General features: G+C 42.8%; 1 protein-coding gene across 1 annotated transcript in view; it reads left to right on the top strand.

Annotated features, from left to right (window-relative positions):
* LOC138795289 (uncharacterized) overlaps positions 1-12,137 on the top strand; it is a 59,611-nt gene extending 47,474 nt beyond the window's left edge. Inside the window, exons 14-22 of the mRNA XM_069974280.1 lie at positions 2,273-2,460; positions 2,658-2,791; positions 3,065-3,252; positions 4,107-4,267; positions 6,083-6,259; positions 7,465-7,606; positions 8,725-8,906; positions 10,983-11,124; positions 11,959-12,137. Coding sequence (XP_069830381.1) covers positions 2,273-2,460; positions 2,658-2,791; positions 3,065-3,252; positions 4,107-4,267; positions 6,083-6,259; positions 7,465-7,606; positions 8,725-8,906; positions 10,983-11,124; positions 11,959-12,137 — 1,493 coding nt within the window. The remainder of the gene's footprint in view (positions 1-2,272; positions 2,461-2,657; positions 2,792-3,064; positions 3,253-4,106; positions 4,268-6,082; positions 6,260-7,464; positions 7,607-8,724; positions 8,907-10,982; positions 11,125-11,958) is intronic.
* The last annotated feature ends 403 nt before the right edge of the window (positions 12,138-12,540 follow it).

Raw genomic sequence — 12,540 nt, forward strand, 5'->3', positions numbered from 1 at the left:
GGGGACTGAGCACTCTGTTCAACCATCAGACTTATAGGTGCTGGTATGGGAGTCGTCACACTTCTGTAATCCTCTTGCCATTCTGGCAGAGATTTCTCCTCTAGTATTTCTATGGCTAGTTCTTTAAATTCTAGGAAAGAAGCATTCGGATGCTGTACAGACAACATTTTCAACTGGCTCCTGTGAGTCTTGTCTAACACACCTTCAATAAACTGTTCACGAAGGGTTTGGTCTTGACCTACTGCTTCATGAGGATCGACCCAAATAACAGCTCGCCATGCTTCCTGCAGGGTCAGGGAATAGTCTCTAAGCGACTCCTTGGGGCGTTGTCTCATCCCAAAGAAACGCTTCTTCAGCTCAGAAGCAGTTCTAGACTCAAAGGTAACACTCAGTCGGTCTAGGATCTGTTTACTGTTTTGGCGCTCATGTCCAGGCCAGGACTTGACCTCACGGAGTGCAGGTCCTTGTAATTGGTTGATCAAAATTTCAACTTTCTGTTCTTCAGTAACAGAGCACAGTTTAAAATGACTTTGCATTTTTTCTCTAAATTCTTGAAGGGTACCAGGTGTTCCATCATAATGAGGATACCATGATGGATAGTATGGCATACTTATTTGCATAATGCAGCTGGGTGTAATGGGAGCTGAAGAACTGCTGTGGCCCACTTGGGTGTTGTCTTCGCTGTCCGACATTGTCCTAAACATTCTGCACCAGCCTAGCAGATTTAAATTGAGCTAACTTATATTTTTTCGGAGCGTTGCTATGGGCAACAGGCAGGAAATTGGGACGTGGCTCCTTTAAGAATAAATTCAGCAACTTGTTTTTGGAAAATGTGCCACTCAGGGAGATAGCTAATACTTCAAACAGACTTTTCCCTGCTTTATTCCCCCAATAGTACTCACTCATGTGTCCACAGCATGAAATCCTGGACTCCAGGGACTTAGGAGCTTGCTGAGTGTACAGCCTAGCTGGGTTCCTTTCACACAATGATGGCTGTATTTTTGTGCTCCCCCTTGAAGAAGGTTGGCTCCTCTGGTCAAGCAGCTTGCTGAACCCTTATTTCTGTAAGAGACACTTATAGAGGGGGCTTTAGCATAGATTTTATTCACAGGGAGACTTGTAAGCAATCCACCCAGACACAGCATGTAATACCACAGTCCAGCACACGGCCTCTCTCCATATATGGGCAGCAGGAGGGCAGTCTAATCTCTTAAAATGGCCGATTAACCCCTCTTCTGCCAGTGTGAATTAGTGAATGCAGTATTCAGCTGTTTTAAGCAGGTAAAAGTCACTTTTGGGGTTTCTAATCTCAGTCTCTGTCAGGGGGGCACCCCTGGATATTAGTAGGGTACTGATGGATCAAGGCGCAGAGGTCTCTATCCTGTTCGTGACGCCATTTTGTAACGTCCGCACGGTGGACTGGAGGCTCTATTAGGACCAGATAGGGTGCCGGTGGTGTTGTCAGGGGCAATAGTGTCACGGTGCTTTACTCCTACCTTAGCGGTCCTGGCTCTCCTAAGGCCCCGGGCGGTCGTCACAGCAATGAGGTGGTTGGTTTCCAGTGTTTGGAGACAATGAATAGACGGTGATATAACTGAGGGACTTTACTTTCTGGTTTACACAGTAATACAGCACATTGGAATGGTGTTCAGTCACTCTCCAGTCAGGCTGCATGAAGTGAGCATTGGGTTCCCTCTGCCTTAGTGGTTATAGCCTTTATCTGGCTGGTTAGAATCTCTCCTCTCTCTTCTTACTTTGCCTGCTCTGCACTCAGCAGGTTACTTCACTTACTTGAAGGTTTTAGTCAGCACACGACTGCTTATATCTGACTATGATGGAGAGCACGTGTCTGCTCCTCCTCACCGACTACATCTACTCAACTCCTCTCAGGACCTGTAAGACCTCCTACTGTTGCCTAGGCAACCCACTTGAGGTGGAAGGCTGCTGGGTCCCAATGCTCACTGTCAACATGTTGGCAATGCACTGCCACCTGCTGGACACCAATGATAAAGCATTATACAGTTACTTTCTACAAAGCACATGTCATATTGCAGATAAAACTTTGTAGTGCCTTGTGGGTCACTACACTGTCAGTCAATGAAAACTTAGGGGGGATAGGTTTCGTTTTCTTTAATAAAGTTATATAACAATGTTTTATAATTTGGGGTAAAAAATGGGGAAAAAAAACAAACCATTTTTTTCCCAGTAAGTTCTTTAAATGTATTTATTCAGTCAGTCACTATGTGTTTTCTACCTTCTCTATTTAATGTAGAAATCCCATCCTCCATGGAGCTGGTCACTGTCCTCCTGTCCATCGTTGTCATCTTCTTTTTAGTTAGTGTTTTCAATGAACAAAAAAGAGGGAAATACAAAAATTTTCCACCTGGTCCAAAGCCTCTACCGATCCTTGGAAATCTCCTCATGATGGACATGTCGAAACCATACAAAACTTTTTATCAGGTAGTAAAAATAATAAAGGGGATGTATACTCAGAAAATGATGCATTCCCTCTGTGTTCTCTCCTTCTGTGTATTATATAATAAATGCAAGTCATTTAGGGTAAACTAAGAAACTAAAAATAAATATATATATATATATATATATATATATATATATATATATATATTTATTTTCTTCTATCACTTTTATATTCACAGCTATCTAAGGAGTTTGGTTCAGTCTTCAGTGTCCAGATGGGAATGACAAAAATGGTTGTCCTCTGCGGTTACGACACCATTAAAGATGCTCTGATCAACAATGCCGAAGTGTTCTCCGACAGACCCCACATACCGTTGACTGCTAAATCAAAAAAGGGCCATGGTAACGATCATTTTCCTTTTATTGCCACGACCACACAATATCTTTTGCCGCCCGTCATTTTGTGACCAAATAATGGCCATTGTTTTGAAATAACGGGCATTATTTTGCCACAAAATGATGGCTATCCAATAAAAAAACAGCCATCAAATGGCCAAAAAAGATGCTGTGTAGTTGTGGCCTATAAGTAATTTTATTATTTGTAGATGGTAGATTACTCAAAAGAACATGATATTGTAATTTCAAGTTTGTATAAAATGTATAACTATAACTTATTTTACTTAGGTATTATATTTGCCAATGGAGAGAACTGGAGAGTGATGAGAAGGTTTGCATTATCGACATTACGGGATTATGGGATGGGCAAAAAAACGATTCAAAACAAGATCATCGAGGAGGCCGAGTGTTTAGTTCAGAAACTGAGATCCTATGAAGGTGAGGGCTGTCTTCTACTTTTTGGGCATGATATCTTTGGTCTCTTTTACCTACAGATTTTATTACTTCTAGTGATTACCTGACTTCAGATTGTTGTTTAGTAGTTTAGGTGCCTTCTTTATGAATACATTATGAGAATGACCTTTAAAGAGCAGGGGACTTTTTTAATATATATGCTCTGGGAAGGGGTGAGTGATAGTAATAAACTACACTTACCTCCCGGGTTCCCATGTCAGCCTCGGTATCTTACCGGTCCATTCCTGCTGTGCAACCACTTCTGGATTCTGGGGTCGGGACCATGCAGGACCCCCCTCCCCAACACACATACCTCAATTAGAGAGTAAGGCGAGACATTCCTGCAGCTGTTGACTAAGGAGGATTGCAATGTTGCAACACCAGAACTCGAAAGTGACATGAACGGAGCGGAATGGTGTTACCTTGTCTATATGCATGTTGCCATTTTTTCGCCTATTATTTCTTTAATAGAAATAAGCTAAAAAAAAATGCTTAAAAAAAGAAAACAATCACATGACCTGTAATGAAAAAAATACGGGATAAAATGTATGAAAAAAAAAAAAAAAAAAACACCTACAGTAATATACACTGAAGTAAAAAAACTACCAAAACTACCAAAAATCAATTGACCGTTTTTAAGGCATTTTTAAGGCATTTTATCAGCTCTCCTCTTTTATAGCTACAGGTTCTATAGCACCCCCCAACCCCCCCCCCCTCCCTCTTATCAAAACTACAATACCCAACGTGCCTGGACAGCTTTGAAGATTAACCTTCATTTTAAGGGAGATGTACATTTATAAATAGAGATTTTTCAAAAGGAATGTCATGTACTATTCCAGGAAAGCCTTTTGGTGATTTCTCCAGTATAACCGGGGCTGTAACCAACATCATTGTGGCCATCCTGCTCAGTAAAAGATTTGACTATGAAGATCCGACCATCCTGAGGCTGATGGGATTAATCAATGAGAGTGTCAGACTCCTCGGAAGCCCATGGGCCACGGTAAGTCGGGAATATTTTATTTGTGTAAGTAATAAACCCTACCTCTCAGTAATAAAAACTTTTGTCATGTCATATATTACCATATATTTTCTACAATGTATTTAAATAAAATATTTATGTACAGTAGAGATGAGTGATTGTGCTTGTTCGAGTTAGCTATTCATTTGAAAGTACTTGATTCTCGATCAAATACCGCATGGTGCTTGAGTATAATTGATAGTCTCCTCCCTGTATGTTTGGCGGCTTTAATCAGCTAATAAATATGCAGTGAGGTGTTGTAGGAGTGATGCCAGGAGGTGTTGTAGGAGTGATGCCAGGAGGTGTTGTAGGAGTAATGTCAAGAGGTGTTGTAGGAGTAATGCCAGGAGGTGTTGTAGGAGTAATGTCAAGAAGTGTTGTAGGAGTAATGCCAGGAGGTGTTGTAGGAGTAATGCCAGGAGGTGCTGTAGGAGTAGTGCAAGGAGGTGTTGTAGGAGTAATACCAGGAGGTGTTGTAGGAGTAATGTCAAGAGGTGTTGTAGGAGTAATGCCAGGAGGTGCTGTAGGAGTAATGCCAGGAGGTGTTGTAGGAGTAATGCCAGGGGGTGTTGTAGGTGTAATGCCAGGAGGTGCTGTAGGAGTAATGCCAGGAGGCGCTTTAGGAGTAATGCTAGGAGGCGTTGTAGAAGTAATGCCAGGAGGTGCTGTAGGAGTAGTGGAAGGAGGTGTTGTAGGAGTAATACCAAGAGGTGTTGTAGTAGTAATGCCAGGAGGTGTTGTAGGAGTAATGTCAAGAGGTGTTGTAGGACTAATGCCAGGAAGTGCTAAAGGAGTAATGCCAGGAGGTGTTGTAAGAGTAATGCCAGGAGGTGTAGGAGTAATGCCAGGGGGTGTTGTAGGAGTAATGCCAGGAGGTGCTGTAGGAGTAATGCCAGGAGGTGTTGTAGGAGTAATGCCAGGAGGTGTTGTAGGAGTAATGCCAGGAGGTGTTGTAAGAGTAATGCCAGGAGGTGTTGTAGGAGTAATGCCAGGGGGTGTTGTAGGAGTAATGCCAGGAGGTGCTGTAGGAGTAATGCCAGGAGGCGCTGTAGGAGTAATGCCAGGAGGCGCTGCAGGAGTAATGCCCGGAAGTGTTGTAGAAGTAATGCCAGTAGGTGTTGCAGGAGTAATGTCAGGAGGTGTTGTAGGAGTAATACCAGGAGGTGTTGTAGGAATAATGCCAGGAGTTGCTGCAGGAGTAATGTCAGGAGGTGTTGTAGGAGTAGTGCCAAGAGGTGTAGGAGTAACACGAAGAGGAGTTGTAGAAGTAAGGACAAGAGGTGTGGTAGGAGTAATGCCAGGAGGTGCTGTAAAAGTAATGCCAGTGGGTGTTGTAGGAGTAATGCCAGGAAGTGTTGTAGGAGTAGTACCTGAAGGTGTTGTGGGAGTAGTGATGTGGCACCTGACCTGGCACGAATAGTTTGATTGGTTCGGAGCACAGTTCTTATGTAGTCCTGCAGCACAGGCGGGTCTACAACATTGCCCCATCTCATGCCTCCATGCATGCTCCGGTTCCCTGCTGTGCCAGTTCCATTATCCTGGTGTTTTCATCACTTTCTGAGGTTTTCCGGTGCACCAGACACCTTCCCCTCCGCCAATTAGAAGGCCTCTGAAAAAATGCTCACGTCTCCCATTAACTTTAATGGGGTTTGTTACTCAAATCGAGCACACGAGCAACGGAAAATACTCGATTTGAGTAAAGAGCATTCAAGCATTTTAGTCTCTAACGTACAGAACATTAAATGATCACAATTCTCAGGTCCAATATTCACAAAATACTTTTATCATTTCTTCTAGTTGTACAACAGCTTTCCAGCCCTGATGGATCGGCTGCCGGGAGGTCACAAAACAATTGCTAAAAATGTGATCGAGTTTTGTAGTTTTATCAGAGCGACTTTTACAAAACACAAGAAGGAGCTGGACATAAATGACCAGAGGAACCTTATCGATGCCTTCTTAGCAAAGCAGCAAGAGGTATGAAGAGCTAAATGTTAAAATTTGTATGTTCCCACATTTGTTCTCCCAGTTTTAGAAAATTGTGTTTAAAACGGTTAGCCAGAGAAAAACTTTTTCTTTCAAATCAACTGGTGTCAGAAAGTTATATAGATTTGTAATTTACTTCTATTTAAAAATCTCAAGCCTTCCCATACTTATCAGCTGCTGTATGTCCTGCAGAAAGTGATGTTTTCAGTCTGACACAGTGCTCTCTGCTGCCATCTCTGTCCGAGACAGGAACTGTCCTATATAAAACCTCTCCTGCTCTGGACGGGTTTGCACTGCTCATTATAGTCTATGGAGGGGAAGGGGCCGAGGGGGTGAGTGAGCAGGGAGAGATTAGAAGCAATCTGTGCAAAATATAGACTTTCTTGGCACAAAAAACACTGGATTCATGTTAGACTGCTCAGTGCTGGTCTGGGAAACTCTGAAGGTTTGTTACAGTGAGGTTGGATTGCAGGATGTTGTGTTTAATGTATATAGTGTATAGGAGGCAGCACAGAGACTAGTCTGCATTCACACTGAGCATAGGGGAAGACGAGAGATGGAGTTTGCAGGGTGTTAGCAAGGGGGGAAATGGCCTATACTAGTGATAGAATGGCCAGATACAGCCCTGCTCCTCATGTACACATAGGACAGGGATTCCTGAAATGTCATATATAATGTCTGAACTCAATCTGCTTCTAATCTCCAAACCTGACCTAACCTGCCTGCCCGTCTATTGCCTATGATCAAACTTTGCCAGTCCAGACCATGAAAAATACTCTGACTCCTATCATGCTTGACCCTTCATTGTCTTGCAGTGTTGTTTTACCCTGCAAGTCCAGCTGCTACTTTAAAGGGTTCTCCGGAGAAAAAAAATAAATAAATCAACTTGTGTCAGAAAGTTATACAGATTTGTAAATGATTTTTGTTTAAAAATCGTAAGTCTTCCAGTACTTTTCAGCTGCTGTATGTACTGCAGGAAGTGGTGTATTTTTTCAAGTCTGACACAGTGCTCTCTGCTGCCACCTCTGTCCATGTCAGGAACTGTCCAGAGCAGGAGAGGTTTTCTATAAGTATTTGCTACTGATCTAGACAGTTCCTGAAATGGACAGAGGTGGCAGCAGAGAGCGCTGTTTCAGATATGTGAAGATATATTTTAGTATTATCTCTTTGTATTTATATATAACTTTTTTGCACAGGGAAAGCAAGAATCCACTCAGTATTTCCACAATGAGAACCTGATTGTGCTCGTGGGGGATCTGTTTGGTGCTGCAATGGATACTACATCATCTACCTTAAGATGGAGTCTTCTGTTAATGATAAAGTATCCAGAAATACAAAGTAAGACACATACCTAGGGGGTGTCCACAAGGCTTAGTCAGCTATAGAAAGAGGCTGCTACTCTCTTTGAACCTACCCACCCATGCATTGTATTGTTGGCTATTTATTTATATTGGGTGAATGTAATGCTAGATTTAGTTATATGAGGACAGACAGGTTTTCCTACTCTGGGACTCTCTAACACAACAGACTCTCTGCCACCATCCAAAATTTCAAAGGCAAGCTTAAATCCTAGTTAGAGAAAAGTTTGCCTGTCTTCATTACACAACTATAACAACAGTTTTTTTTTTCTTTGAGCCAAAACCAAGTGTGTATCCAACAAAAAGTAAAAGTATAAGCCCTTCCATTACATTTCTCATTCCTTTTGACTCTACTTCTGATTTTGACTGCTCCTTCCTTCCTTCCTTCCTCCCTCCCTCCCTCCCTCCCTCCCTCCCTCCCTTCCTTCCTTCCTTCCTTCCTTCCTTCCTTCCTTCCTTCCTTCCTTCCTTCCTTCCTCCCTTCCCTTGTCTTCCTTCCCCCCATCCCCACCTTCTATAATTCGTCCTGCTTAGGTTGTTACTAGAGACAGATTTCCCTTGACAACAGGCAGTGGACACAGGTTGCAGAAAAGGGAAACACCTAGTGGCTAGTGCTGCAACATGTCATGACCTGGCTGATGGATTGGCCACTCAGCCAGTCAGTGACTGGGGCGGGACGGCACTTTACAGCCTCACCACATCTCAGGGGAAAATGTCTTCCAGTGGGGGACCCTAGGCCAGACCCGCCACTCATCGCCGGAATGGGGAGAGGTAAGCAATACTTCATTGTTAATCTCTCCTCTGCTGAGGCCAGGTAGATGAGAGTAGGCAGAGGCGATTGAGTGACACAAGGAGTCCTCCCTTATGTCTAACCTCCTAGATGCTGCAGTTGCTATTGACCAAAGCATATAGGAGCTTATTGATATGAGAGGTATCTCTGATCCCGGCCACTGATGGTAGGTATCAGTTGTAACAAACACCCATTGTGTATGGAGAGGGTTCAGATCCATGCTGCCATCTTGATAATGTAGGAGGTAAGGTTTACTTTGTGGCTTAGGTGATAAATATTAAATATAATCTATACTTCTGTTCTTACAGAAAAAGTTCATGATGAAATTGACAAAGTGATCGGATCAGCTCAACCTCAAATGGAGCACAGGAAACAGATGCCGTATACAGACGCCGTCATACATGAAATCCAACGGTTTGGAGATATTGCACCAATTGTACTACATGCAACTTCTCAGGATGTTACATACAGAGGCTATTTTATTCCAAAGGTAAGCTCTCCATAATATGATTGAGGCTTGGATCTACAAATGATAAAAAGTCCCATTCAAGTCAATGGGGCTACAGTAACAGTAAAAAAAAGCTGATCTACGATCGGTGCTTATTTACAGCATATATGGGTCTCTAATAAGGCCTTTATTATGCTCTTTGTAATGGGGTTTGTAATGCTCTTTAAAGAGTTAGTACAGAGGAAAAAGATTTTTTTTAATCACCTGATATACATAGATTCATACATTACTTATTATTTGAAAAATTTCCAGTCTTCCTGTACTTATCAGCTGCTGTATGTCCTGCAGGAAGTGGTGTGTTCTTTCCAGCCTGACACAGTGCTCTCACCTCTGGAACTGTCAAGATCAGGAGAAGTTTTCTTTGTAGACTTGCTACTTCTCTTTTCTCAATAACATTTTCTTTATTGCATAGCAGCAATTGGATACAGATAAAAAGACCAATGACAATCTCAAGGCCATTCTCATAACTCCATACAAACCCCTTATATGGCCAACTTTATTTACATCTGCAAAAATCACCACCATATATTTGCCCACTAACAGGCAATTACCTAATATTGTAAAAACATATAAACATCATATAGGGGGAGATTTATCAAACATGGTGTAAAGTAAAACTGGCTCAGTTGCCCCTAGCAACCAATCAGATTCCACCTTTCATTCCTCACAGACTCTTTGGAAAATGAAAGGTGGAATCTGATTGGTTGCTACGGGCAACCAAGCCAGTTTCACTTTACTCCATGTCTGATAAATCTCTCTCTCTCTCTCTCTCTCTCTCTCTGTATATATATATATATATATATATATATATATATATATATATATATTAAATTAACATAAAAAGTGATCACCAAAGGACTTTTGTTAAGACCGAGTGGTCCTAGTGCCTCCATTTTCACCATCAGTTTCTTATTGCAACAAATGATTAAAACCATAGGCACATTGCTGAATTGCCTTAAGACCCAGAAACCTTGTGTATCAAATCGTTCTCATGTTGATGTTCTCTCATGTGTGCAATTAGGGCTGACTCCAGGATTTTGTGGGCCCTGTGGTGATATGGCCTCAGGCCCTCTTCTGCATAGCCCCTCTTATAGATGGTCCCCTTCTGTGTACCCCCCCCCCTTTATCAGGCCCCCTTCTTTGTACCCCCCCCATTTTATATGGCCCACTTCTGTGTAGCCCCCCTTATAGATGGCCTCCTTCTGTGTAACCCCCTTATAGATAGTCCTCCTCTGTGTAACCTACTTATAGATGCCCTCCTCTGTGTAGCCCCCCCCCCCCTTATAGATGGTTCCCCTCTCTGTGTAGGCCCCCTTATAGATGGCCATCCTCTGTGTAACCTACTTATAGATGCCCCCTCCCCCTATGTGTAGTCCCCCTTATAGATGGCCTCCTTATCTGTAGGCCCCCTTTTATATGGCCCACTTTTGTGTAGCCCTACCTTATAGATGGCCCCCTTCTGTGTGACCCCCTTATAAATGGCCCTCCTCTATTTAACCTACTTATAGATGGCCCCCTCTCTTTAGTCCCCCTTATAAATGTCCCCCTTCTGTTTAGTCCCCCTTTCAGATTGCCCCTCATAGATGGCCCCTTCTGTGCTTCTGTGTAACTTCCTTTTAGGTGTCCCCTCTGTTTAGTTTCTCTTAAAGATAGTCCCCCCTGTCATCCTTATAGATGCTCTATCCTTTTTAGTCCCCCTTATAGATACAACAACTGACTGTGCTGGATGGAGGCACATCTGTCAGGGACAACTAAGGGCTGCTGTTGGCAAACCCCCCCCCCCAGGACCACATACAGCTATCATCGATAATCAACAGCCCTGGTGTTATTGGGCCCCTGAAAATGTTGCGGGCCTCAACACTACTGGGTGCTGACACCACCCTAACCAATCAAACATGGCTGGGCAACTATTGCCATTGTCCATTGTTAGAGAATGTATCTACATGTTCTCCAAAAAGGGACAAACAGTACAGACCACATGTACACATTGTATGCTTTGTATACACCACATATTTGATTAGAAATATTTGTAACAATGTTTTCTCTCTCAACCCCCAGGGAACTCCAGTCCTCCCGGTGCTGCACTCTATACATATGGACAAAGCATACTTTGAGAAACCGGACGAGTTTTACCCCGAACACTTTCTTGACTCAGAAGGAAATTTCAAAAAGAATGAGGCCTTCATACCATTCTCTATAGGTAATGTCCATACTAAAAAAATGTCCATAAATTGTAGTCGGAATCAGGTTATCCATACTAAATAACGTCTATAAATCGTAGTCGGAATCAGCTTATCAACAGGCAATATAGAGCTTATAGAGGGCAGTCCTCACACAGGACTTTGATTTATTGTCCATGTCCATGCATTGCTCAGAAAGCTTTTTCATTTTAATTTACTATTGTGTAATACCAAATTTGCACTGCGGAGGCACTACAGGGATGTCAGGTTCTAGTCAGTGGACCCTTCTGACTAAGGATGGTCCGAACCTGCCGAGGTTCGGGTTCGTATGAACCTGAACGCTCGGCATCAGATTCCTGCTGTCTGGCTGCTCCGTGCAGCTGGTGGATACAGCCGGAGGACCGCCTGGAAAACTGGGATACAGCCTATGGCTATGGCTGTATCCCGGTTTTCCAGGGGGTCCTCCCACTGTATCGACCCTCTTCATGGGGTGGGCAGACAGCGGGAGTCATTGCCGAGAGTTCGCGTACGTACAAAACCGAACCTCGGCAGGTTCGGACCATCCCTACTTCTGACGTTAAAAAGGGTTGTTCAATGTGGACAACCCATGTAAATTCTTAAAATCTATGGTAATTACATTCCCCTATATAGACCCAGTCTGTACACATAAGTCTGTTTTTCTTCTCTATGAAGAGTAGGGGCATAAAGATTCCTGGATGGTGGTTTCATATGGTGGCATATGGGGCCTTTTATTCATTTGACCAAGTAGCAGAACAATTTTCAGATAGCAATTTATATTCTTCTCATTATTTGTATTTACTAAATTTTTTTTTTTTTATTATTATTATTTTAAGGCAAAAGAAGCTGTGCTGGCGAGACCTTGGCTAAAATGGAGATCTTCCTTTTTTTCACAACACTTTTTCAAAATCTCACATTCAAGGCCCGGCAAGAAGCCCAACTAGACCTCACTCCAGCACTGGGGTCTACAAACTCCCCCAAGCCTTTTGAAATCTGTGCTATACCTCGCATCTGAGCTATCCTCACACCTTTTTAGAAAATGTTCTTTAGGTTTTACTGGGTCTTAAATGAAAATTTAAAGGATTATATCACTCATTTAGAATTTTATGACAGAGGGTCATTATTTCGTGTTGTTGTGAAAAGTTCACTCCATACACCAGAGGATATACTGATCTTAGAGATAGGTCAATAAGGTTTTCCAGGCTAACATGATTGATGGCCTATACACAGTGAAAAGGCCAGAAGCAGTTGACTCTGTTCACTGGGTAGTGGTAGCATCACATTACTTTAGTATACTTCCCAATCAGGTAAAGGTTTGGTAAGGAGGTGATAAAAGTCCTGGTTGCCGGGTCAGTTTGCACGGTCAGTAGAAGGAGGAGCTGCGGCCTGCCCTCTCGCCCCTTTTTTGAGTTCCTTGG

The sequence above is a fragment of the Dendropsophus ebraccatus genome, chromosome 6, assembly GCF_027789765.1.
Source record: "Dendropsophus ebraccatus isolate aDenEbr1 chromosome 6, aDenEbr1.pat, whole genome shotgun sequence".
NCBI classification, from domain to species: domain Eukaryota; kingdom Metazoa; phylum Chordata; class Amphibia; order Anura; family Hylidae; genus Dendropsophus; species Dendropsophus ebraccatus.